This window comes from Paralichthys olivaceus, chromosome 21 (assembly GCF_024713975.1).
Source record: "Paralichthys olivaceus isolate ysfri-2021 chromosome 21, ASM2471397v2, whole genome shotgun sequence".
Classification (NCBI taxonomy): Eukaryota; Metazoa; Chordata; class Actinopteri; order Pleuronectiformes; family Paralichthyidae; genus Paralichthys; species Paralichthys olivaceus.
This window is the reverse complement of record NC_091113.1, coordinates 17,317,113-17,344,875: the sequence shown is the minus strand read 5'-3', so window position 1 is coordinate 17,344,875 and position 27,763 is coordinate 17,317,113. Positions and strand designations below refer to the sequence as shown.

The window sequence follows — 27,763 nt, the reverse complement described above, 5'->3', positions numbered from 1 at the left end:
CACTTTCATTCCAGTGAACCAAGCTGTCCACTTCTGTGGGTGAAGATGGTTCTCTGTGTTCTCAGTCAAAGTGTTGTAATACACCTTTAGAGATGATGTAACTCACGAGGCTCTTGTCCTGTGATTTTCAGATCTTTCCCAAATAACTACTGGGATAAGTTTGTAAAGAGGAAGGTAGGTGCCAATGGTTTTGTTTCTGGAGATTCATGTTATATTCATTCATGATAATATACTGCATACATTTAACTGAGTCTGTATAGAGCCATAATGACTTCATAATAACTGTCCGTCCCACACAGCAGTACAGTTTTCTTTTGTGCTGTGCGTGGCGTTCAGACTCCAGACAGAGGGCGCTGTCCACCACATTAGTGTCATCTCAGAATTTACTCCCACAGTCTCACTCACTCACTCTCTCACTCTCTATCTCTCTCTCTGTCCCTAACACACACACACACGCTCTCTCTCTCTTCCAAGCTTGCCTCTGTCTTGTCAGTCATGTCTTCGGGGACACTCAGTCATGTCCCTGAAGACATGCTATATTTCATGAGGCCATTTATGTCACATTTGAAAGAGCTATTCTTCTTCCTGATCAGCTGTGCAGTGAACCTATGCATTCTCTTTCCTGCTATTTGGAGATGTGACTCTCAGTAGCTTTTAGAATATCACTTTAGACGAGAACCATCCAGGTTTAAATTCCAATGTGATCTGTGAATCTTTAAAACCTTTAGATGTTGTAGTGAACTGAGCTGCACTTCCATAGCTATAGAAGGATTTAGGCAATTATAAATCAGCCAAAGCCTCCTGTTAATTCAGGACAGCGTCAGTGAGAGAGAGAGTAAGACATTGGATGTGCCGGTGAGCTTCTTGTATCACAGTATGTCAGAGAGATTTTGCAAAATGTCGTCACCTGTTCCTGCTTAGCTCAAGTGAAATGATGTATATTTTATATGTAAAATTAGAAAAGCTGTTCGAAATGTTGCTCCGCTTGAAATTGTTTCATTGAAATAATGCTGCTTTTCTTCAGGTGATGGATAAATATGGGGAGTTTTACGGCCACGACCGCATCAGTGAGCTGCTGGGAATGGACAAGGCTGCGCTGGACTTCAGTGATGCTCACAAAAAAAGAAAACCAAGGAGAGACAGCTCCCTGGCTGCTGTGTGAGTCTGTGTGTGTGTGTGTGTGTGTTTGTGTTATATTTCCTGTCAATAATATATCTAATTTGTATTGTGTGAATCTATCAAATGTATAACTTCTATATTTTCTGCTGATTACAGTTTGAAGTCAAAGTACATCCACAACTGTATTTTAAATGTACTCATCTAAAAATGCAGAGATGTTCACTGCTGTTCTGACTAGTACCCATATACTGTATATCAGTACAGAGAGGCCAGTCACTGGTTGTCATCCAGACACATGGAAATATTCCATCAACTATTACTGTACATATGCAAGGAGTCCAAATCTTTCATATAACTATTTTAGAGTTGATTAAATAGTAGGATTTTTGTTCATCCCGAGTGTAAGCTCTGCCTCGGAGGATAAATCCAGAGGAAAGAAATCCTGCTCACACGTGATCATCCTTTGTAAACCTCTCTCTCTCTCTAACTCTCACTCTCTCTCTCCTGTTAACAGACTGAACTCCATTGATGTCAAGTACCAGATCTGGAAGCTCGGGGTTGTGTTCACAGACAATGTAAGTATTCAGAAACACAATTCACTCGCCAGTCATGTCGGTTACACTCTGAACATCCAGTTCCCCCATTCATTTTCCATATAGCGGATTTACAATAGCTCAATTGTGTCAGCGTTTTCCAGCTCTTCATAAAAAACTGGGATGTTTACACCAACTGAAAGACTGAAATGTCTGAAACATTCTAAATGCGTTGACGTCTCACACATATTGTGGGATAATTTAGAACAGGGGTTCCCTGACCCCCAAAGCAAGTGTGAGACATGTGACCCCAGTCTGTCCAGAGACGGTTGAAGCAAACAAAGGATGTTAATTTGCGATCATTAAGAAAAAAATTCCAATCTGTGCACATGTGTGACATGTGTCTGTGACATGTGTCTGTCACTGTGTATCGTTTTGTTCTGTACACTGACCTGCTGCAGCTGATGCTGTAACTGGTCTGTCATAATCACCTCAGGGATCACACAAGGACAAAGACAACTGAGAAACTTTATGATATATTCTTTTATTTTTATTGTATTATTAAATAAAATTAATTATTTTAATTGAAACATTTTTTTTTAACAATTATGGATAACATATGCAATTTCGAATTTTCCTGCAGTCCTTCCTGTACCTGGCCTGGTATATGACCATGTCCATCCTGGGTCACTATAACAACTTCTTCTTTGCTGCCCATCTGCTCGACATCGCCATGGGTTTTAAGACGCTGCGCACCATCCTGTCCTCAGTCACACACAATGGCAAACAGGTAAACAACTACACCGTATTCCGACTTGAATTAAATACATTTTGAAATTGTTAAAAATTAAAAAGTATTACCACCCTTTTCTTTGATCATGTGCATCGAGCTTTAAATATCCTTCAGATGAGTCTAGAACTTGACTGTGGTTCAAATGGAGCAAACTGGAATCATAGTTTAGAAAGACACTGTGTATTTAGATCTTTTAAAGTGGGCAAAAGGCTTAGTAGAGACTAAAGCCAAATTTATTTTTCCCAATAAAGTTTTGTTGTGTTAATAATAATCAAAATCAAGTTTATTGTCAATTCTGCCATATGTACAGGACATAGATGAGATTGAAATGCTGTTTCTCTCTGATCCCTGGTGTGAACATACGAGTAGACAGTACATATAAGTACTCAAAACATAGTACGCAGTAAATGGTTTGTATTTATAAAGAGCTTTTCTAGTCTTGATGACCGCTCAAAGCGCTTCAAAAGTCAGTTTTCCATTCACACACACATTCATACAGTGCATCTATGGGCAGCAATTTCTCTATGAGAAGGGGCAATTCGGGGTTCAACATCATGCCCAAGGACACTTCGGCATGCAGATGGAGAAGAATGGGATCTGCTTGCCTTCTGGTTGGAGGACGACCGCTCTACCCCTCAGCCACAGCCACCCCTTAAAGTACTGTCCAGTACAACATAGTATGTGGTCATAAGGCACACAGTGGATAGGATGAATGGGAAGTAATGTAACGTACATCCACAGGATGTAGTAAATACCAGTTAAAGATAGAAGCAGTTGTAAAATGATAGAACCTTTTAGATTATTCTTATCATTTGACTCGGTTGTGTATCACGGCCACTTTGTCTCTGCTCCTGTCTTCCAGCTGGTGTTAACAGTTGGCCTGTTAGCAGTGGTCGTGTACCTTTACACAGTAGTGGCCTTCAACTTCTTCAGGAAGTTCTACAACAAGAGCGAAGACGGAGAACTGCCAGACATGAAGTGTGACGACATGCTGACAGTGAGTATGAAAAGTGTGTTGGGTCCGCACTGTGGACGCAAACACTAACGCACGCTATGGTAAAGAGAGGAGCAGCATCCAGGGTGGTGGATGTTTCTGCAGGGAGATGTATGGAGCTGGATCAGCAGTCCTGTGGAGGTGGCACAGGTGTAAATATATTCATGTCTGATGACCTTTTTAAGAAACTGATTTTATAATTAAATCAATAACTTATTTTATTTGAATACATAGGTTTTAGTCTTTGACTGTTGGACATTAAGATCATGAGCAGAAGTTTTCAGCAATTCAGTCTCATTGCTCTATTCTGGCTGATAATGTCAGTAAACCCTGCCTCAGTCAAAGTAGGAAGTATCCTCTGGAGCCTGTCAGTAAACAGGGTCCAGCTCCATTTATGGACCGAAAGTCGTGGGTCAGAGCTTTTAGTCTGACTGTGTTCACCCTCAGGCTTTGTCTACGGTCCAGCTGAGCTGCTCTAAGATTACTTGGTCATTTTTTTGTCTGTGTCTTTTTCAGGCATTTGTTATCTTACAGGAATATAGCAGTCCACATGACAGCAAAGAGGAATCTTATGCTTTCAAACCTTTTGTAGTGATGGCTCTCTTTGAGTTAAAGTATCTGGCATCATGAGGGGGTAATAAGAGGCCAGCAGGTTGACTATAGAATGCAGCATGAGATACTATTGGGAATCATTCTGGTTTAAAGTGCAGCTTTTTCAATTTGGTACTATATCCCTTTACGGTTGCACAGAGGTAGTAATGCATCAACAGGTATAATCAGGTAGGGAGTGTAACTATGTGTCATACAAGTTGACATGTTGTCAGTGATGGAGTGAGGACTCAGGTAAAGACAGAATGAATTGCAGCTGTGATGCTGTTCTCTGCTGCCAAGCCATCTGAAACAAATACTATATAAGGGCTCCATGTTGTGTTTTCTGGGGCTGGGAGGAGGGGGGGGGGCTTCTGTCACCCGGAAATTTCAGGACACACACACTCTAATCCTCTATAGTCATCCACCCATAGCATTCCGTAGAGTTCTTCTGTTTCCTATTAAGGGGCCAGAGGTGGCGGCTCTGCCTGGTCTGCAGCAGCGGTGGGGAACCATGTTCCTTTCAAGGATCATTAAAATTGTTATTACATCCTTCACACACCATACCATCAGTTATTGAAGACATACATCACACTTCTGATTAGATGGCTGGACCTGCTTCTCTTTGGTGAGGTGTCTGATGGTAAACATGATCATGATGATGATGATTTATTAGCCCTGCTGCCGTCTCTCGAGACAATCCGACACTTTGGAACAATTTGACCTTGTCTGGTTTTAGCAGCTTCGCTGCAGCAACAGGGTTTGGGAGTTCAGCTCAGAGATCAGCTCACTCATACAAAACCTTCCTCTGTAACATTGATGTAAATGTTGGGCCCAAATTCAGTTAAATGTTAATAGTGTAGCATCAAGTCATAACATACATTATCTCAAGGTACTTTACATGGTAAGGTTTGAGAAACCGAATAGTTCCATCAATGAAAAAGCAATTTGGAGACTGTGGAGTGAAAAGACTCTAAGAAAGCTCCAGCAGAACCAGAATTTAGTGCCCATCAGCCTCAACAGGTTGGGGGGAGCAAGGAAAAATGGGGAAAAGAGGAAAGTGGGTGCAAGAGGGGAGAAAGAGAGAGGGAGAGAGTTGGAGGGGGAAGAGGAATGGAGAGAGAGACCAGGAAGAGTTGTGTATCTGTCATATTTAATCTCTTTCATACTGGTTGCTATGATAAAAATAATAAAAGTGAGATTTATATGTTATAGATATAACATATAAAGTCTAACCTTAAATGCAGAGATGGTGTCTGTCTTCCGAACCCAGAGTGGGAGCTGGTTCCACAGGAGAGGATTCTGGTGGCTGAAGGTTACCTCCTGATCTACCCATATAGACTCTAGGAAACACAGGAGAATCTGTATTTTGGGATCAGTTGGGGCAATACGGTGTTATGAGCTCTTTGACATATGAAGGGGCTTGATTGTTAAGGGCTTTGTATGTGAGGAGCAAGATTCTAAATTATATTCTGAATTTAACAGGGAGCCAATCCAGAAAACCCAAATGAGGAGTGTTAACTCCAAGAGCATTTGTCCTTAAACTCATCCAGTTAAGCTGCATGTTCCCAGATGTAATGATGCTGCAGGCCTTTCATCACTGAGACCACCATCACTGTCAGCGCTGACACATGTGTTTCCTTCACTATGATAATGATCTTACAGGCACACAGCCGGAAGGGCCTACCCTGAAGGAAACTATGAATAATTGAATTGTCATGAGAATTCTGTTGTACTTTGCAGTGCTGTTTTTTTCAGTTTTTGAAATATCTCACTAGTCATGTGACCCAGAAGCCAGAGATTCCTGACTTTTATGGAGGAAAATGTGCTCTATCCTCCTCTCTCTTATTCTAACAGAGAAAACAGGATGAGAGGATCTGAGCTGATCTCACTTGTTCCTCTCTAAGCATTTCTCTCTTGGGGGTTTGTCCCCCCCACCCCCCCCACCTGTTTCTGTCTTTTGCTCAGCTCCTCTTTGCATCCTGTTCCCTCTCCCCGCAGTATGCTGTTTAACACTTACAGCTTTTGTCTCTCCTTTCTTTTCTCTTTTTTACCATGAACACTGGCTTTTCCTGTGTCTTTCAGCCGTTTTTATATATGTTTGCTTATTTCTATGTGATTATTCTTGCTGTTAACCATCTTTGAGGAAATATGAACGGAACAGAAGCATTATGAATGTCAGAACATATGTTTGACTCAAACCCAACATATGTATGTATTGTAGCTCAATACGTTTGTAGCTCAACATCACAAATCAAGGATTTACTTCAAGGATCTCAACAATTTGTGCATTGTGCAGCATATATCTGTCATTAATGTCCTAAAATAGTTGCATTTATGTGTCCTGCATTTTTAAATGTCACTGTCATATTTTTCAAATTTCATTGCAATATTTCTGTCTGTGTGACATTTTTTAATCCAGCATGTTAAATGTGTGTCTCCTGCCCTCTCTCCCAGTGCTACATGTTTCACATGTATGTCGGTGTGAGAGCAGGCGGCGGGATCGGTGACCAGATCGAAGACCCCGCGGGTGACGAGTACGAGATCTATCGCATCATCTTTGACATCACCTTCTTCTTCTTTGTCATTGTAATACTGCTGGCTATCATCCAGGGTGAGAGCTCCCACATACACACACACACACACACACACACACACACACACACACACTTGTAAGAACCTGAAAGAAAAAAAGAGGCTTCTGGCACTCAGAAGAACAAACTATGCTCACACACTGTCAGTTTGCAGGTGCTTGTTTTGCAGTGGTAAAGAGTAAGTCAAGGCGAATGTTAAATCGGAAAACATTTGTGCTCTTTAAAATTCTAGGGTTGATCATCGACGCATTTGGAGAGCTGAGGGACCAGCAGGAGCAAGTGAAAGAAGACATGGAGGTTAACACACACTCACACACAGATTATTTTTGCTCTAGGGCCGTGGGAATCACAGATTAAAAAAAAAAAAATCCATTTAACCCATTTAATGTTTTGTTTGATGACATAATTCAACATTTCCATCTTTCTCTTCCAGACCAAATGTTTTATCTGTGGAATAGGTAATGACTACTTTGACACAGTGCCGCACGGCTTTGAAACGCACACGCTACAGGAGCACAATTTAGCCAACTACTTGTGAGTACATCTGTGCATGTGTTTTTGTACACACACCAAGTACTTTATTCAGAACATACATAGTTGTCATTACTAATATATACAATGTGAACATGTCTCAGTCACATGATTCTTTCTATGGCCATGGTTTACCATGTTTCAGTGGTTACATCCAGCAGGATAATGCTGCACTTAAGTCAACTTTAATTGGTTCATGAACATTAGAGGGAGTTCAGTCAACTCCAGTGTCCTCCAGTGTCCTCCATAGTCGCCAGATGGGACAACTTCTCTAAGCAGGAAATCTTTGCCACATATTCACCTGATGTCTCTATTTTAGAAAAAGAAAGTGATAAGTTAACGTTTTGCATTTTAGAATAACATTCAGGGGTTTGGTGGTAGTTTATAAAATTATTACTCAGATCTTTGAGCTTGTGTGTCAATACAATAACACTGAAATAGTAAATTTAACACCTGATGCTTTTTGTGTATTCATTTTGGATATGTTGTTCTAATATGTGTGTGTGTGTGTGTGTGTGTGTTTCAGATTCTTTGTGATGTATCTCATCAACAAAGATGAAACAGAGCACACAGGCCAGGTAAAGCATCTCATTTCCCCTTTGGTCTCAGGAGATAAACAATGAACACTGTGATACTGTCACATGTCAAGTACATCTCCACTTATAAATATAGACGGTTAGGTCTTAAATCGGTCAAGTGACAGTTAAAAAAATTGTTAAATAAATAAATAAGAAGCAAAGAGATTGTCATTGCAGTTCAAGAAACAAAGGATATGAACAAAACACACACAAAGGAAAAACATTAAGATACTACTATTGGGTTAGCACTTTGAAGAGAAATTCAGTTTTTTTTAAATGTGTCTAAATGAAAATGGCACTTACAAAAAAAATTGAAATCACACCTGTAGATCATGAAAACATTTACTTATAGAGCACATTTCGTGGAGTGTCGTAGTTGCCCCATAGATAACGTTGTAGCCACTGTGTTGCAGCTGCAGGCAGTGTCTTTCCACTGCACTATTTCACTCACACTTATAAACAGCTCAGATTAGGAAATACCAGAATTCCCCCTTAAATGTACTCGACTGTTGCAAACCGCAGTAGTGGAAAATGTAGATGTGCCAGATAGATCATTTAAAATGTGAACCCTTCCTCTTCTGTCTGTCTTCAAGGAGTCTTACGTATGGAAGATGTACCAGGAGCGCTGCTGGGAGTTTTTCCCGGCTGGTGACTGCTTCCGGAAACAGTACGAGGATCAGCTCAACTGATCTGTTCTTGGAGCAACAGACTCTTCTCTTTCACACTGTCACCTGTTGAAGGCACTCTATCTTCCCTCTAATTACCCTCAAACCTTTCATACTGCTCTCCGAGGAGTCCACGTTCTACCAGACGGCAGGTTCTGCGCTCCGCTCCATTTCCCAGTACAGGAGGAGCTCCTCCCAGCTCTTTCTCATCCAGACAGTCAACTCTGCCAGCTCTGCCTACACTTTGTTTGGAATGCTTTCGAAGACTTTGTACAGAGAAAATATCAGAGTGTATGCTGTACAATAGTTTTTGACATTTTTGCTTTATCTTAGTTCACAGTATCAAGCAAAAAAATACAGAGGAATAATGGAGCAAAGGGAAAAAGGAGGGACCCGTAAATGGACAGAGGAGAGGAGAGTGGAGGCAAGATAAAGAGAGTGTGCTTCCTGAAAGACTTTCAGGACAGTGATGGATACACAAAGACCAGACATAAGAAGGTGGATGTTTTGGAATTTACATGTGTACAATGCACGTTGCATGTAGGCTCAGGCGGTGGACACACATCTCTACAACCTGCTGTAATCCAACACAGCTCTCCAACAAATATGACCATTTAGAAGCTTCCATGGCCAGAGATTATGAAATGATGGTTTCAACTCTATGGGAACTGTTTAGGTTGTGGTACGTGAGAGTTCCTTCTCACAAGAATCAAGTCCACAAAGTTTGTTCACACCTGTGACACAATCTTATCCTCACAAATCGGGCTGTTGTACTGGACTGAGTCGAGGTATAGATGGCAGATGTTAATACAGAGTCCACAGCCTGTACATGCCAACACTGTGTGTGAAGGGCTTCTTAAGTAAGTGCTCGCGACATGATCAGCAAGTCTATTTTGTTCCAGCGGAGGGACCTAGAACCTCAGCATCGCTGTTCTCCATCCGCTCACCAGTTACCTCCATCTTCTGTTTCACAGTTCAGAGAAATAAATAAAGGTCCCCCAAACTCTGCTTGTAAATTGGTGGAATCCATTATTAGCATCTTTGGGAACCGCAGTCCATCCCGGTCCAACGCACTAATGCCACCGTCCAGACAAACTTGGCTTTGTTCTGTCCAACTCTTCAGTGCGAGAGTTGTGGTGTGTAGAAGACATCACGGTCTCCTGGTGCCACTGGTTGAAGACTGTCTCTTTTTTAATGAATGCTACTTAACTAGGGCTAGCTCAGTATATTTGTTAATCAAATGATGTAGTTTTATGAAAAGCAATACCAAAGCTGCAAAAAAGGGATTTATCTGTTTAAAGCTGAATTATGAAGTTTGCGCGTGCTTGTTAGTGGAGCGACTCTCACACCTGCACAGCAAAGGCTGGCTGGCAAGATGGATGATAGGTGAACAGGCGGAGGAAGAGGGAAGGTTGAGTCAGGAGGATACAGTGCCTTACTAAGCCGGGAATGAGCTATGCACGCTGGAGGAGGAGAGAGTAATGCTGGCTAGCTTCACAGAAATTCAGAATAAAGCCGTGGAGCTGGGCGATGCCGTGTGGGAGCCCTAGATATGGAGGGAGGATGGAGAGAGAAATGTCCTTATGACTCTCTTATAGGAGACTAAAGGGACATGGCTGGCATGTGCAAACCTGAGTAGAAATTGAAGTGATTTCATATTTCAGCCGGCATGCTTGTTTGCATAGCTTTATGAATTCCAAATTGAGTGTTACAGTTTTGTACAACTGCATATGATTCAATTCATTCAGTTTAATTATACAGTACTGTACTGAAGTCCGATGTTAGCAGCACATGGGGACATTGATCAGAAGGCGAGTGGCCTGTGTGACCACAGTATAATCGGTTACAACTTCAGTACTGGCTTTGGCTTCTGGTATTTCTAACGTTTGGTCTACCTTCACTGATACGACTGGGGTGGATATAATATTAGAAATAATAATAAATAGATAAATACACCATAGACAACCTTAGGGGATATACATTATATATATATATTACAGATATGTTGGATCAGACTGAATTAGCTTGAGCTGAAGCCTGAGTGTGTGTTTTCCACAGAACAGGCTACGTGTATGTGACGACTGTTCCAACAGCATAACTGGTTTTCTTGACTCCAGTAGTCATCGTTCATGATGCTGCCATGCCTCCATTTTCAAGACGAGTCCTTCTTGTTGGCTTTGTTGAAGGACTCATGCATTCTGTTTCATGCAGTGCAGGAGAGTCACCATCGTGGTACTCATATCCCATCATCCATTTCAGTATGTGGGATGGCACGATCACTTACTGCTATTTTGTACTGTAACTGTCAGACCCTCACTGTAAAGCAGCAGAATGACGGGCACTGATCAAAGTGAAAGGGAGGCGCAAATCTTCCAGAAGACATTTCACAACTTACAAAGTTTGGAACTTCTACGATTTGGGACAGAATGCACAAATTAAGAACAAATGAAGGATCATATCAGAAAATAGTTTATTTAAAGCCAAGTCATTATCGGAATGATTATTTCCTTTCTTCTTGTTTTAACTTATTCAGTTACAGGAAGTGTGTTGATTGAATGTATGTGCAGAGCTGGCAAATGATGTGCAAGAAACTTTTTATAATGACGATTCTGTTCTTTTCAGTTTTTTTTCTTCCTGTTCTGTTCTTTTTAATGATCGTATGCAATACAGCAAACAGAATTACTCTTTTTCTATGAACATTCTCAAAAAACTATCTCAGAAAAAAAAATGCCATTGCATGTTTATTATGCGGGTTTAATGAACAAGTATAACAATGACACTAAATCTATGTCACCCATAAATTGTTTAATAGGATTATTTAAGATGAATTAAGATTTCTGTGATGTTGTATTTAAGTGTTGTGGGCTTTACTGTAACTCTTCAACCCATTTGCTGCATCCCTCTGAGAAAAAAAAAGAGTGGGTCTTGCTTTTCTCTCAGTTAACATCTCTGGTTTAATGTCCTCTGAGTAACAGGTTGGCTTCAGTACCATTTGGTTCGAAGCTGTTCATGGAGCGTACGGGACATGACTGCAAACAAAGGCAAACAAGCTTGAAATAAAAAGAGGTATTTATTCTTTTATTAGCAATTTTTAAATTTTATTTACATATGTAACGGTAAGGAAATAAAACAGGTTGTTCTGTTAAGTTAGTTCACCGCTTAATCTTAAAAGTGCACTACTTTGGTAATCTTTTCCAGGCTCTTTGCACAGAACCGACCTGGCAAAGATGCAGCTTTGCCTGAACGTTGTACCTCAAGTTTCTGTCAGCGTTTACACGGGCAGAGCAGGTGACACGTCCTCGGCCTCAACATAAACTCTAAAGTGATCGTTAGTGTACAAGGTGAATCTGAAAAAAATCAAATAGTAAAAAGTGGGGTCATATTTCTTAAACCAGTAACCCAAAGTGTTAAATGTTAAAGTCAGTAACACATTGTGAATCAAGTATTTATATGAATAAACGCAGACAAAATGGATCATATGTAATAATTAAATACATTTGAAAAACTCAGCTTATTATTTTTGAAATGGTTTTTCATCCACGGGCAGAGCCACTGCTCTGATTGGCTGTCCACTCATTCAGACTGTAGCTACAGCCAATCACAAAAGTGGCTCTGCACTTTGACATTGTGATTAACAGTGGCTTTGTGAAATAAAATAAATTGAAGTACAAGCTGCTGGGACACAATAAATGAATCTCATTGTGATGAGCTGAGTTTTCTTTAAGTTATTATTATTTAACAATTTCATGTTTATATATTCCATCTGTATCTATGTCTAACATGTATTTCATGATGTCTGTATTAAACACTGGATATTTTGGGTTATAATAATAACAACCTACCACCCCACTTTATTTTGGCTGCTTATCAAATATCAGCTCTGACATTTGTGAGGCGTTGTGAAATAAAATCTCGCCTCACTCGGTTCGTACATGACATTATGTCCGTATTGTAAATGAAATCCCATCATACAGTCGAATGAACTCAGAGACAGGGGATCGAGCTGATTGCACCTTTTATCATTAGGTGAGGATGCACGTGTGTTTTACATGTCACACCGATGACTGTACACGTATAATAACACAGTGGATGTTCCAATTGTATTCCACTATGGGTGTTATATACATTGCATTGCGCTCATTATACAATGCGGATGTCATACCTATGCTTTTTTAATTGCTGGCCATCACCAGACTGAATAATACCATCACTTAGTGGTATTTTGCTTATGTAAAAACAAATAAATATTTTCCATATTTACCACAGAGGGGGCATGTTTAGTTTGCCACACAGTTGGCCGTCATGTTGACCTTTTGAGACTTAAATGTGTAAAGAAGGACAGAGTCTATGAGTAATGAATGGATTTGCATGATTTTGAAATAAAACTTTATTAACTTGTGAAGAGGAGAATATTGTTACTTCAACATTTCTGTGCTGTGGTACCTTTTCATTTATAACAGACACCATGCTGTCCATACTGTGGACAGTTACATATCCCTGCTACCTGTGCACATTGAACAATGGATTTCAACTCAAGTTTAACAGACAACTCCTCACAGTCTCCACAAATATTAAAAGCTTATAATGATGCAGAGATTTAGGTCTCATCATTATAAGCTTTCATTAAAAAGTGGGAGAAATTATCTTTTTATTTGAAGTTGAATTTGGGGAAACAAATCTAAAATTTGTAACAAAAGCACAACATTTTGGCCATTAGTTGATTTCTTCATTACTCAAATGCACAATTAAGAAATGATCAAATCCCCATTTCACTTTTTATCAGTGGAAACATCGGACACTTTGTCAGTTGCCAAATTTATACAGTGGACCGGTTAAATTCTAATGAAAATAAATTCCACATATCTGATTTTCTTTGAAACTCAGTAAAGTTGCTATATATCACAATATCTGTATCATGACACTTTACAATGGAAGTGCACAGTTTGTTCTGGAAACTGTCTCAGTCTTTATTACTTAGAAATACTTATTATTGGTTTTATTACTGATTCATAATGAGCAGGTTGAATAAATATTCAATGATAAGCAGTTTAAAAACATCACAGCAAAAATGAAAAGAAATAGATCAAACATTTTAAATGTGATGTAGAAACAATGGAATGCTTCTAATGTAACAAATGCTTTGTTTTAGAATTCAATACTGAATCAGTCAGCGTCAGTACGAGGTCGAAAAGGTAAGATCTGCTGGTCGAGGTGCTGTTCATGGTGGGTTCAAAGCAGCCGAATAACTTGAAGAGCGAAGTCTATGATATCTGGGATTTAAAAGATGACAATGCATTATGAATATGGTCCCTGACATAAACATACTATTTCCTGCAAAGTGGTCAAAGAAGCACTAGGCTTCAAATTTAGATCATGTGGGAAAAAGGTAATCCAACATTAGATATTCTGCACAACAAATTCTGTTGAAAATTGATAATGTTATTAATTAGTATTAGTGTAGACTAATGATTGTACAAAATCGATAATATTCACATATATATGTTCAGTTTTTAGTTGATTCTGAACACAAAAAAACACAATGGTTAGATTTCAGGGGTGGAGGCAGCTAACAAGAACTTCAGTCAGAGCAGGCAGATGTGGACAGTTGGTAGAACCACTGACCAGAAGGTCAGAGGTTTAATTCCAGCTCCTCCAGTCTGCATGCTGTTGTATACTCTTGCTTTGTTAGTCAGCTACACACAGCATCTATTGCACTTCACCGTCCTTGGGGAGGGATCTATCTGAGGTTTCTGCCTTTGTTTTTCCTGGTGTTGACGCCGATCACAGAAAGACTCTGTAGGCCAGACCACCTCATTCCAGTTCGGCCTTGTGGTCTACGCAGCCCCTAGAGACCGCCAAAGTAGGTGGGACACAGCTTCAGCACAGGCAGGAATTCTAGGAAGAAACCAAAAATAGATAAAGCATCCTTATTTCTAACAGTGTAACTGACACAGCATCAACACAGCTGGTATGAGCACGGCAAACAGCTTTCAGCCACACAGGAGCTGGATCCCTAGGAATCTGACATGTTCATTTGGTCAAGTGTTCATTAGAACTCAGTACAGCGCAGTATGATATCAAGTCACAGTCTATTATCACAGAAAAGGTCAAATGGCAGCACTGACTATTATATAATTATTTGCCATGCACAAGATTGATGTTCCAATAAACAGTTAAGAGGCCGATTAATGGAAAATGTAGTGGGGGCATTATGAAAACACACAATGAGCCAAAATACACAGTCCTGCTAATGTGGATTTCACCAATCATGGTCATTAGTGCAAGACTGTGAAATGACTAGACTGAGCAGTTAAAAGGAGAAGGGAGGAAAAAGGGACAGAAGTCAATGGTCAGCAGAGAAGCTGCAGCTGATAAATGAATTTAAACATTTAAGTACTTTTTAACCGCAAAGTGCTCTACATGAGGCACCAAAAAGAAAGTAGATAATATCTCAAATTTGAAAGATTAATTTATCATCAGAATGATTGCAACAAATTACCATTAGTCAAGTTAAAGTCATCAGTTAGTCTTAAAAAGGGAGGCAAGAGAACACCGTGAGTTTACTCCAGGCTCAGGCAGAGTTTTAGAAGCCAAACATCAATGTCCAGGTCACTGACGAGGGGAGACGTTATAATCCACTGCCGACCTTGTAGAGGATATCAAAGAGCAAACAGGCTAAGGACAGGTTAAGGAGAAGACTCACTTTAGAAAGTCATTTTTTTCCATCACTATTTTTCAAATCACTAAATTAATGATATTTAAGAAGTTAACCTTCAAATAAAAACATATATTAGAGCATCCTTTTATTCTAATATTCATATAAGACAGTATTACACCTGTTGAATTTGTTTTATTAATTTTGACATATGTATATGTAAGAGAGTTGACTGCACAGCATTTGTAAGCATTTGTGAGTTTGTAAAGGTGTTACAAAAGTTAGGTAAATATACTGTCAGTGTAAAGTTAGACTCAGTGACTAATCTAATGTTTGTGTATTAGACACCATTGTATGTCTGTCCATCTTTTCTCAATCTCTATGTCAGCATGCCGGACTTTTTGAAGTTTGGACTTTTTGAAAGGACTTTTGATTCAATGTTAACCTCATGTCCTAAATACATGAGACACAAAGCAGTGTGTCACAAATGTAGACTTTCAGCATCAGTAGCCCAGAGACCAATCATGATGCTGCCATGCCTAATCATTTACTGCACATGTGAGGAGGCAACATTCAGGACTTTACCTTCACTATGGATTTCTATAAGAATACTTCAACAATGAGAATGCAGTACATTTTTGGCCAAACCTCAAGGGACAATAAGAGTAACTACTTCCACCTACAAAAATATGAAATATTCCTAATTACATGTTTACAAAAATATTATAACTATAATATATGTAATAACATTATAAATTGCATTTTATAAGCCAAGCTCTGGACCACCTCTCCTCTCTCCCCCATTTTTCTCCACTCACCACAACAGGTCGAGGCAGGTGCCGCCTACATTGAGTCTGGTTCTATGTTGTGATTTGGCACCACACAAATTAAATTAAATCACGAGTCATGTAAAAAGTACATGTTTGTCTCTTGAATTTATAATTTATTACTTATATACTACTGGCACTATCACCAATCTCTGCACCTTCGCACAGCACGTGCCCATAACCCTGTTAATCTGTTAATGTATATATGTATATTCTTTATTTTATTTTATTTTATTTTATTCTATTTTATTTTATTCAATTTCTTACATATTGTTGTTTTTTATATTGTTGTTTTATGTACATAAGTAGTGCACCAATGACACCAAGGCAATTTCCTGTATGTGCAAACATACTTGGCAAATAAAAGAATTCTGATTCTGATTCTGATTCTGAATTGATCTTGAACTCAACCAAATAAAGACAGTGACAAACAACAAGTCATTGACTTTGTTCCCGCAGCATTTTGTACCCTAAAGACCCCCCCTCCACCCCCCATATGAACTCTTAACAGTCACCTCTGTCGTAGACATCAGAGAGCTTCACTGCAGACCCCAGCAAATCAGTGCTCAAAGGCGGAGCTGGAGGTTCCATTCCCACACCAACTGAGCAGAGTGAGCCACAGCGGAGAGAAGCATGCTGCGTGAGCAGAGCTGAGCTTCCTATTAGGATATCCTACTCAACACTGGGAACCAGGGTGGACCTGTAAGTATATTTCATGATTCAGGAAATATATTCAGACACAGACAATCACGTTTTTACCGTCCAGGACCAACGCCTCAGACATTATAGAAAAATCATACTGTGTTTAAATTGATAAATCACGTGAACTAGTGCTATATATTTTTTTTATGTTTCAGTATCTAATGATATTGCTTCTCACCAATATACTTCTTACTTTTTCATCAGGATCTGCATATATCTTCAGCTTTGAAAGAAAAAAAAGAAAAAATATTGAGTAAAGGCCAGTATTCTTGTATTTTACATGAATGCAGAAATTGTTCAAGCATCTTAAAAGAAACTCTTTGACAGAAAAGAAGTGATATTTCCTTATTTGGATAGGTCTAGATTTTTTTTAAATAATACCTGCATGCCCAGATGGACACGAATGTCTTATTGCTGCCTGTATTATCCTGCCTTTCCTTTCCACACTAGCCCTGAGGTCATTCCCTTCCCTCTGCGAGGGAATGTCCTTCAGTTCAGAACTTCTTCTATTTGGTCTTTCGGTGCACTGTTGTCTTGCTCACCTGCAAACACAGACTGTTGAAGTCTCATATTAACTTTGGCTGAACTCACAAAGCAATATTGCTCTGAAGGATTGTTGTTTTGTCCCCAATTACTTACAGAGAAATAGCTTCACAGGCTGTTTGGACAGGATGACCATTTTCAGCTATCTATCTAAAAACTAAAAATATGGGACTCAGCCCTAAGATAATAGACCAATTGTTTCTTGCCAGAGAGGTATCTCAAGTTTTACATCACTTTGATTAGTTTGTTTGAAAACTAATGACTTCTTCCTTGTTGTGTTTGGTTATTCCACCTTTCTGTTCTTTTTGACTCTTTTACCCATCGATTTTTTTTTATGTTCCAGAATATATGAAATTGTAAAACAAATATGTAACCTGCTCACATAGCTGGAATATTCATGTGATTGACTGAATTTGTTTAAAGTGTATTTTAATGTGTGTTGCTGACGTGTGTAGGAGTGCAGCCCTTCAGATAACAGACTAATCAATCAAACCCTTCTGTTCCCCAACATCTTACCTCAGAGAGAAGACATTTTCAGGTCCAAGATATGATGGTTCTGGCTTTAATTAGTACAGCCTGTATTAGTAATGTCATCTATTCTTTACAGGCTATGCTAATCTATGCCAGAATCAGCAATGCAGTGGGAGGATTGAGTTCTACAATCTAGACATGTTGTCTCGGTTGGACTGCATATGAAACCGTGTACAGACTCGATAGTCTGATAGATAGATAGATGATTTTCAGGGTCAGTGTTGTTTGGTTCATTATCATTGTTCTGCTGTGGCGGGGATGACTGTAAAAGCCCTGGTGCAAATGAGGGAGATACTTTGAATCATCATGATACATCAGCTTTTTGTGTTTATTTGCCTGTAGTTGTTCATAAGCAGAGGCGATGCACAAAGCAGCTGTCTTTAGTGGACAACATAATTCATCCTGAGATGCTACTTTTATGCTGCGATCCTTTGCTGATATATATTTTTTTAATAAAAAAATTTGCATTTTATATTTTGCATTTTCACTGTCAGCAGCCAAGTTACAGGAAGACCCCTGCTCTTAGGGCAGACACATTGAATCACGAGTATTTCTCATTTTCCACCAGAATATTGTATTAATGACAGTGTTGCTGTTGGGACAGGAAACGTGCGCTTTACAGAAGAGGAGCAGGTCGTCCACAAATTAGATGGTCTGGGTTTGATCCCCAGCTCCTCCAGTCTGTCCAAATGTCCTGAATGTGACTTGTAGTTAAGTGCTGGTCAAATACGACTGCAAAAGTTTTATATAAATAGAGTCCATTTATCAATGACAGGAGGAAATGCACTTTTTGTTCTTGTAGGTTAACTAGTTGTATGAATTCTTACTTGTTGGTCATACTGAAAGGGTGATGATTGAAAAAAGTTCCTGGAAAGAACTGTCAAGTTTGTGGAAAGTTCATATTGACAGGAATTATTTGTGCATCAAGTGATTTTAAAAGTACTTGAGTTCATTAAGTTTTGCTGTTTCCAATAAAATCAACGTAAATTACCCATCGCTACTGAACTACACAATGACTGAATTATCTCTAGATTAAATCTAGTTGCTCACACACTAATTGTAACTATACTGCTGCGTGTACAATCCTGTGTTATGTAATATCAGTCAACCAGAACCTGTTTTGCAGGTCTTTTATTGAAAATGTTATATGTTAAACTCCAAACCACGGAACGAGACCCCAGACTGGGGGGCAGATGGATGGGGAGTACCAAACTAACGACCCCCTGAAGTATGAGTTGTCTTTTGATGGTGACGGGTTTAACCATGTTTAATGTCACCCACTTTATGTGTCATGTAGGCAGCTGATGAGTGGCAGAAGAGGGAAGTGAATGACGGCTTGGTTTGAAGGCACAGTTGTGTCTTATCAACATAGCACTAAAAACAAAGTTCCTGATGTCTCATTGAGTGACTTGAAGGAAACATGTAGTTGATAGAAAGTGGTCTGAGCACTGAGCCTTGGGGTACCCCTTGGTTTACAGGGGCATGTTCAGATTAAGATTTCCCAGTTTTAATAATCTGCTTCCTATCAGCAAGATAAGCCTGGAACTGGGAAATGTACCAGTGAGGCCAAGGCAGCCAGTCACATGGATGAAGAGGAGGCTGTGGCAGACAGCATCATGGGCTGCCCAGACATCAAGTAAAATGAAAGTTAGCATAACCGGAATTGTTGACCTATGTAGTCAATATTATACATGCTGTACTATGATAACCTCTCAAATCAGATTGTTGGGGTCCATGAAGTTCACAGTTGTACATGTGTTGTTGAAGTTGATGGGCAACAACCATTTAGATAAAACTAGCACTGAAAACTTGAAACCTGCCTAGCGTGGATCTTATTTGTGAAAAGGTCTGCAAGTGAAAGTACCACTATTTGCATCACATCATAACATGGCTTAATATATACTCAGAAACTGTGTCCTCCTTATTTAAATAATGAATTAGTTTATTTTCTTCATATTATTTTGAATTCCTGAGTCTATCTTTGTCTAGCCACAGGATTTCTCCATCTCATTAGTTCTGAAATATGTTTTCCCAAGGTTGCAGAGGTCGGGGGTGGGGGGGGGGGGGGGGGGGGGCTCTTCTGTTTTTGGTCCAAATGTTTTGTGGAGATGCTAAATTATATAACATGTTAATGAGTCACTATTTTTGTTTTTACATAATCTGTTTTTCCCATTTCTTACAGTTGTCCATTGGTCGTCATGAACCTGATCTCTAGCTCTACCCCTGCCCATTTCCTTACCAACAGCTCTCCTGGTATGAGAGACCAGTCTGATACCAACATGTTCGAGCCTGGCATCCTGGGTATGGTCTTCATCAGTTAGCACCTTTATTACAACTGAGTAATTCAAATATTGTGTAGATGTGTGCATATCTCTTAAATATATTTTCCAAAACCAGTCAATCCAAATCTAAAATGAAATGTCAGAGGAGAAGGGAGCCAAAACAAACTTATACATGTCTTTCTGAGTATTATATAACGTTTCTCCACTTCTGCAGGTGGCTCTTACCAGGAGTTGACCATGTTATCTGACAGTGTTGGTGAGTGGCAGCATAATGTCAGTCATGTCCCAATACAAGGAGGAAACTTCACCGAGTCTTCAATTAACATGACATTAATACCGCCAGCAGAGAGCTTTGACCCATTAGGAGGACATACAATCTTGCAGGTAACAATCAGCTGCAGTCTTACCGGTAAAACTTTTCTTATTAGCTTTAGACACTGACAATGTCTAAATAATACCAGTTAGGAGTTCATTTTTTCACCTGCAGACATGCAACATGTGCACAGGGTAGTTTTGTGGCTTCTTTGTGTAAAGCTCTGGCTTTAGTTGCAGGGAATTATAGCTACCACAACTGTGGGACCTCTAAAGTAACTTGAACAGCACTTTATTTGAAATTACTTCTTGCTCTTCCTAAAGGTACTAATAAAGTTGGAGAATTTGTCATAAAAGGACAATTTTAAAAAGACAGTAATATTCCTTACAACCAAAGGTCTAAATGATTACTAGTGAAGATTTAATACTCGTCTTCAGACTACTGCTATACTTAACATATTCCCACATATCAAATTTCTCTCTGAGAAGTTTTTGAAATATCTTAGAAATCAGTTAACCCAAAATGCATATTTGTGTCATTCATCTTGGCGATGTCTTGTAATCCTCTTTATTTCAGTTCGATCTGGTAAGGTTATGAAATATGTCACCAACCCAATTCAATAGCGTTAATGCTCAATAGCATTTCCAGCTTAAAGAAACACTGTGCTCCTATTAAGTAGGCCACCAAAATTCCCCATTGTTGTTCAGGTCAGTCTCAACAACATTAACAGTTTCACACATTCCAATGTACTCAAACTACGACCGTCTTTTGTTCTCTTTTTTCTCCCACCTCTTCTTCTGCAGGTCATCATAATTGTCTTCCTCACTGGATCACTTTCTCTTGTCACTGTTGTTGGCAACATCCTAGTGTTGGTGTCATTCAAGATCAATAAGGCACTGAAGACAGTGAACAACTACTACCTCCTGAGCCTGGCATTTGCTGACCTGACCATTGGCACACTCTCAATGAACCTGTACACCACCTACATCATCATGGACCAGTGGGCCCTGGGGCCAGTGGTATGTGACTTGTGGCTCGCAATTGACTACGTGGCCAGTAATGCCTCAGTCATGAACCTGCTCGTCATCAGCTTTGACAGGTAGCACAATGTGATGTTGTGATGATGGAAATGTGGTTATAGAGACTGAATTAAAGGTACAGTGTGTAGAATTTTGTGATATTTAGTGTTGAAGTTTCATGTTGCAGCTGAACACCCCTCACCTCATCCTCTCCTTCCAAACATGGAAAAGAACCTGTGGTAGCTTCAGTTGTCATAAAAACTCAAAAGGTGTTTAGTTTGTCCAGTCTGCACTAATGTAAAAAACATGGCGGTCTCCATAGAGAGGGTCCCCTCCATGTAAATATAAAGTATTTAAATATAAAGGGCCTTATCTGGGGTAAAGAAAACTACAATTCATATAATTTAGATGAAATGAACTAGTGAAAACATCATGAGGATTATTCTACATTAAATTTCTGCCAATAGTTCCCTTTCACCTAAATCTTACACACTGGACCTTAAGTAAGGAATGCCAAATAGTATTTACACACATAATAACTTTGTTACAGTAATGTGAATACATGTAACACATCTCCACCCCTTTAGACGGTGGACAGTAGTAGTAAGTAATCCACACTACTGTGACAGTTACCATATAAGTATTCAGTTGCCTGCTTCATTTCTGTCATCTTAGGTATTTCTCTGTGACCAGACCTCTGACCTACCGGGCCAAGCGTACAACTAAGCGGGCAATGACCATGATTGCATTAGCCTGGTCCATCTCTTTTATTCTGTGGGCCCCAGCGATCCTGTTCTGGCAGTACATCGTGGGTGAACGGACAGTCCAGCCTAACGAGTGTTACATCCAGTTCTTGTCTGAGCCGATCATTACGTTCTGCACTGCTATTGCTGCATTCTACTTGCCGGTGACTATTATGACATTCCTGTTTTGGAAGATCTATCAGGAGACAGAGAAGCGAGCTAAAGATATACAGGGTCTCAAGGGGTCTGGGTCAGGCAACAAACAAAGCCAGGCTCAGAATCAGGGGAGCGGCAGTGGAAGTGAAAGTGCAACTAACAGCCAGAAGAAGAACTCCTCAGCCATGCTGCGCCAGATGAGCTCCCAAAGCTCGAGCAGCTACGAGTTAAATCAGCTGGCTTCAGAGAAGAACAACAAGGACAATGCCAGCGTAACAGGATGCAGAGGGAGATGTGGCACGCTCTGCTTTCAGTTTACATCACTGTTGCCAGGTCGCCGTGCATCCAAGAGGTCCTTCAACACCAAGGCAACTACAGTGGGTGAGGCAGAGCAGAGCAGCTGTGATAGTATCAACAACAATGAAGTCGGTGCCTCAGGTGACCAGTCAGGTTCAGAAGAGGAAGCTGATGGAGCACATCAATCAGGTTTGACATATCCCTATTAAGACATAATTTGCATGATACGTAAATGCCACTAGAATACATAATGATGTATCTATCTATCAATCTATCTATTTATAGATGTCAAGAAATCTGGGAAGGTGAAGATGAACAAGGACAAAAAATCATCGCCATCCATCAAAAGTCAAAATAAGTCCCAATCAAACTCTGTCACGTCATCGCCTTCTGACCAGTCACCTGCAGCCATCAGCATGAAAGATGCCGCCATGGCCAAACGCTTTGCCTCTAAGGCCAAGACAGAGATCAATAAGCGCAAGAATGAAAAAAAGGCAAACGAGAAAAAGGCAGCACGGACACTCAGTGCTATTCTGTTTGTCTTCATTACGACATGGCTACCATATAACATCATGGTGTTGGTCAACACTTTCTGTCAGGACTGCATCCCTGGGACTCTTTGGGCATTGGGCTACTGGTTGTGTTATGTGAACAGCACAATCAACCCCATTTGTTATGCCCTCTGTAACAAGACTTTCCGTACAACGTTTAGGGATATTTTGATGTGCCAGTGGAATCAGAGGAAAAACAAGTCTCTTTTTCAACAAAAGAATGCAGTTGCTTTCCGGAAGAAAGACCCAATGTAAAGTGCGAGGGTAAATTATTAGTTGGATCTGTATTTGAATCCATTTCCAGAGTTGCGAAGCAGAATACATGCCTTGTGTTTCAGGAAAAGGACGCTGAATTGAATTGGCCTTACAGAAAGTTTTGTCACGTTAGCAGAAGGGTCTAGGGCTGGTCTGTTAGGCTTAGGTCTGTCCATGATACCGGAACATTGACAGCTGCTGGTCAAATTTGAAATGGATATTAATAATCCTCAGAGGATCATTCCTAATATATTGGTGACCACCTGATGCTGAGTACAGCATCACTTCAAAAATATTACACTGAGCACAAACAATTTCATATCTCAAAAACAAATCACTAGATTCCAAGTTGTCAATATTCATGGTCCTCAGAGTATGAACCCCAGGGCTTATGGTGGCCCTCGCCTTGTTTCTAGTAGGGCGGTAAGTATACAGCTACTATTAAATATGCTGACAGGTTTAGAAACAAATTTACTGAGCATTGTCATCATCCTAGAGGATAACACATTTCCATTTTAGGGCACTCGTTTGAGCTCAATGCAAGTGTCTGCTTCAGGCCCATAATTTAATCACATTTAATCTTAAAATTCAGCTTGAAGTTTGAAGGATAAAAATGTTCTAGACCTCGAGTTTAATTAATTGTGCCTTCCACAGGATGGACTTGTAACTCTGGGCCTGTGTTTATTTTAAAAGGGTTTTAGACAAGCTTTGCGAAAGTGATGTATTTGATTCCTTCCTTGCTGTGCTGTGAATAATGGAATGATGGTTTGGTGTGTTTTAGGAAGTGGATTTCTTCTTCTTCCTCTTTTGGATTAAGAGCTTTGTGGAATTATTTGTCAATATGAAAGCAGCCCGGCTTTTATTTGTTTTTAATACCGATGTTACCGGGGCAATTTAGAGCTCAGCTTACACATGTGTTTGGTTTTCGTTGTGGTTTTTATGATTGTAAATAGAGTTTTAAGTTTCTGCATTCTGTGAAAATGGATAAGTCACAAATAAGTAAAATTATATCAACATGTTTTTCAAGATTACTTGAAAAACATGGGCAGAACATACACATAGAATCAATCATTTTTCTGATGGATTTGATTGAGAATTTATTGTATATCAAAATATTGCCTTGAAAACAAATGATAATCAGGATGTTAGCTATAGCATTGAGTCAGTTGCCAGTTGATTAGGTGCACCTAACTAATTAGTTGAAACTATTTTAAAGATGTGTTAAATCATCTTCATAGTAGTGTTATTCACACAACCTGTGCTGATGTAATGGAGTTGGATAGGTGGTAGTTAAGCCTACCAAAAAAACTTGACTACTACTCATCGGTGTAGTTTAGTGAAGAGAGACAGTGAAGAGCTGTGACCTCCAGTGTTTTGTCACCTGATTAAAATTCTGTTCAGAGGACATTCGCTGAAAGAAACTTTATTTACATTACACCTTTCGAAACACAGTTTCAAGGTGCTTTGCAAAATAGAAGATGGAAAATTGAAGGCAAACAATTGGAAACAATTGAAAAACACACAATAAGAAGCACTTTAAATACAAGATAAGCAAAGATGATAACATGATCAAATAAAACACAATTAAATGATTAAAAGATCAGAGCGAGGAGAATGCACACCTATAAAAGTTTCTTTTAAGTGAAATTTAAAAAGGCAACGGTGATGGCCATATAAATAAATTAAATCAGTTAGAGAATATAATAATTTATAGACGACACCAGTATCGGATATTATTGTAGATACCTTGGATGAGTGATTATTAATTATTTATTATTTACTGTAGTGGTGTTTGTATGAAGCTTTTCAGATAATGATGAATGTACTGTCAACTGCACAAATGCACGAATAACAGTGTGGCAATGAGCCTTATCCCATTTGTTTATTTGGGAAAATACCATAGAATAGTGTGTCCAGTTTACATTTGGAAAACAAGTGGATAAAAGTGGATGGCATGTCAGGCTGCTCAAGTACACTGTGTACTAGGAGTGTTCAGTGTGGGGAAAAAATCAAGAAAATAATTTTTTAAGTTCCCAGTCATCTATATTTGACTACTTTTTATATTTCACTGTAGGTTTCTTGTCCAGGTAGAAGTGACGCCTTCCGGAGATGATTAAAAGAACCACTAAAGCAAAGTGAAGATGCATGTCAGTCACAGTATCTTCAAATGTTTTAAACTGCAAAGATAGCAAGTCAGCCAGAAAAGGTGTTGCGACACTGTCCAACTATAATCACCTCTTCATTTTCATTCTGCACTGCACTGTGGGAAAAGTAAACACAAACAGTACATTCAGAAATTCATACAAACAAGATTTATTCTAGGCAGGTTGTGTTCTCTGTCTACCAATTATTTTCTTTTTGTAAAACAGACCTGAATGTTCGATGTGTCCATCCATCCTAAATGTTTTACACAAGTTCTTTATATATATACACATATCCATCCAGTCTTCTCTTGCAATAGAAACCACAGATGAAATTCAAATTTTCTCATTGGATGATTAAACAAATGAAAACACACAGCACTCACCATCAGGACCCATGTGCCACATGTCACACCGCAGAGGCTGCTGTTATCTCTCATCCTCCACAGCTGTCTTCACAAATGACAATATGATAATAGTTTTTCTGTGTGTTACACAGTCAATACTTTGCACTTAAGTGTTTATTAATGTGTGCACCTCAACTCTGTCCAAAACATTCATTTTTGCATTGTTGTTCACGTTTATAAAAGCTGCGGAGCAATAAATACAAATGAATAACCTTTAACACCTTTACCCATGACTGCTGGAAATATCAAATATATTACATTACATTTATATAAATATGTTAAAAATGCATACATACAATACTCTGACGTGTTATTTCACAACTGCCGCTCTGCTTCATGGTTACAGTGCAATAGTGGCATCTAGTGGCTTCCAGAAAGTGAATACTTTTGTACCCATGAAAGGCATAAAATACTGTGTCAGTCTCAGAATAGGTATTTAAATTGTTTAAATATGTATCCAATGACTAACACATGATGATAGTTGCTTCATCTAAACACTAGAATGATCTTCAGAAAATACTGAAAACAGTACATACTACACAGTGTTGTACAAAATGTGTCTGACAGAGTGTTGAGGCCTTTTATGAGCAAGTTGCTCTTTGATTTCTCGGGGGAAATTAGATTTTGGTTTGAACAAGCCTGCTTTTTTGTATGGTTGTCTTTTTTTTTTTTATTAATTTGATGTTCAGAGCTCAAAAGTCCAGATCATTATGATTTCACAGAACATCTCAAATTGCTGTGAGGGGATTGCTTCAGATTTCACATTTGTAGACTTACAGTTTCACAATAAGTCTCTTTAACAGATGGATCAGCTGATTCAGAACGCTGCACTTGGGTGGATCACATCAGTCCAGTTCTCAGATCACAGCTCCCTGGCCATTATAGAACCAATTTCAAAAGTGCTGCTGTTAAAGGCACTAAATGATGAAATGCCAAACATCACTCAGGCATCAGTTTACGACATTAAATTGCATGTACGTTTTTTACATGCAAATAATAAAATAACCTCATTTGGTCATTATAATGTCATTAATTATTAAATCATATACTCTTTTATTTGCATACAGAGCAGGAAATAAGATCTGACCTCATCTATTCACTAGAGACACATATGGAGACATACTCGGAGCTGATGGAGTTATGTGAACAGGGCCTTTTTATGATTTTCTTCCCTATTTTTATTCAAGAGTGTGCATGGTCTTTCAGTTTGAGAGCAGCACTGATTTTAAATTCCGATTTTGTAATGCTTTCACTCAAAATCCTGCACTCGCACTCAAATAGCTCCTGCTTGAGCTTAGATCTGTTCTGCCTGAGCTTAAACTGACGCTTGCATGACAAATTTGAGAAAATGCATAAAAACTTTCACTATTAATTTTACTTATCCCTATTTCTTCTACTCTGTCAGAGGATAATAAATCAGTTGACTTGCTTTTCAACAGCATCACAATACAATTCGATAAGTGCAACTTGTTAACTAATGAGAGGCAAAAAGTCTGAGTGCATGTTTCTTGTTACAAGTTTATATTTGTGACCTGAATGTCTGTGCCTGTTCTCCCAATGCTCTATGAAGCAAATATGACATGAGGGAACATAATAAGATAATCAAGCTGAAAATCTATTCTTAACTAATCTATCATAACATTATAATTGACAAGAAATCCATTTGGTGCTCATCTACATGTCCATTTACAACTGGGCAAACTCCATCTGCTAAACATCACCATGTTATGGTCAGTGGTCTGCGTTTCTACAGCCAGTTTCTAGTCAAAGTGCTTTATTCAACATTCACCCCATTTCACCGCAGCGCTTCAGGACTTTAAAATGCTTTTGGAATTCGAAAACCTTTATCCTCTGTATTGGAGTGCAGCCCACACTTAGCACTATGGGTAATACAGCCTGCTGTCTAGGAATCATGGGAAATGTAGTGAAGAATTGTGCCACTTAGC

At 39.2% G+C, this 27,763-nt stretch overlaps 2 protein-coding genes across 17 annotated transcripts in view; both read left to right on the top strand.

Annotated features, from left to right (window-relative positions):
• Window positions 1–12,797, top strand: part of ryr2a (ryanodine receptor 2a (cardiac)) — a 153,422-nt gene extending 140,625 nt beyond the window's left edge. For all 16 annotated transcript variants that reach the window (XM_069517248.1, XM_069517237.1, XM_069517247.1 and 13 more), the window contains 10 exons: window positions 132–174; window positions 1,025–1,158; window positions 1,634–1,694; window positions 2,296–2,442; window positions 3,308–3,442; window positions 6,485–6,641; window positions 6,854–6,918; window positions 7,055–7,155; window positions 7,679–7,730; window positions 8,324–12,797. In XM_069517248.1, coding sequence (XP_069373349.1) covers window positions 132–174; window positions 1,025–1,158; window positions 1,634–1,694; window positions 2,296–2,442; window positions 3,308–3,442; window positions 6,485–6,641; window positions 6,854–6,918; window positions 7,055–7,155; window positions 7,679–7,730; window positions 8,324–8,419 — 991 coding nt within the window. In that variant the 3' untranslated portion in view covers window positions 8,420–12,797. The remainder of the gene's footprint in view (window positions 1–131; window positions 175–1,024; window positions 1,159–1,633; window positions 1,695–2,295; window positions 2,443–3,307; window positions 3,443–6,484; window positions 6,642–6,853; window positions 6,919–7,054; window positions 7,156–7,678; window positions 7,731–8,323) is intronic.
• A 3,627-nt stretch (window positions 12,798–16,424) lies between these two features.
• On the top strand, window positions 16,425–25,213 carry chrm3b (cholinergic receptor, muscarinic 3b). Its single transcript, XM_020082812.2, has 6 exons — window positions 16,425–16,579; window positions 19,836–19,954; window positions 20,150–20,319; window positions 21,052–21,347; window positions 21,943–22,652; window positions 22,749–25,213. Exons 2-6 carry the CDS (start codon window positions 19,852–19,854, stop codon window positions 23,267–23,269), a joined length of 1,800 nt encoding a protein of 599 aa, XP_019938371.2. The 5' UTR covers window positions 16,425–16,579; window positions 19,836–19,851; the 3' UTR covers window positions 23,270–25,213.
• Window positions 25,214–27,763: the final 2,550 nt, after the last annotated feature.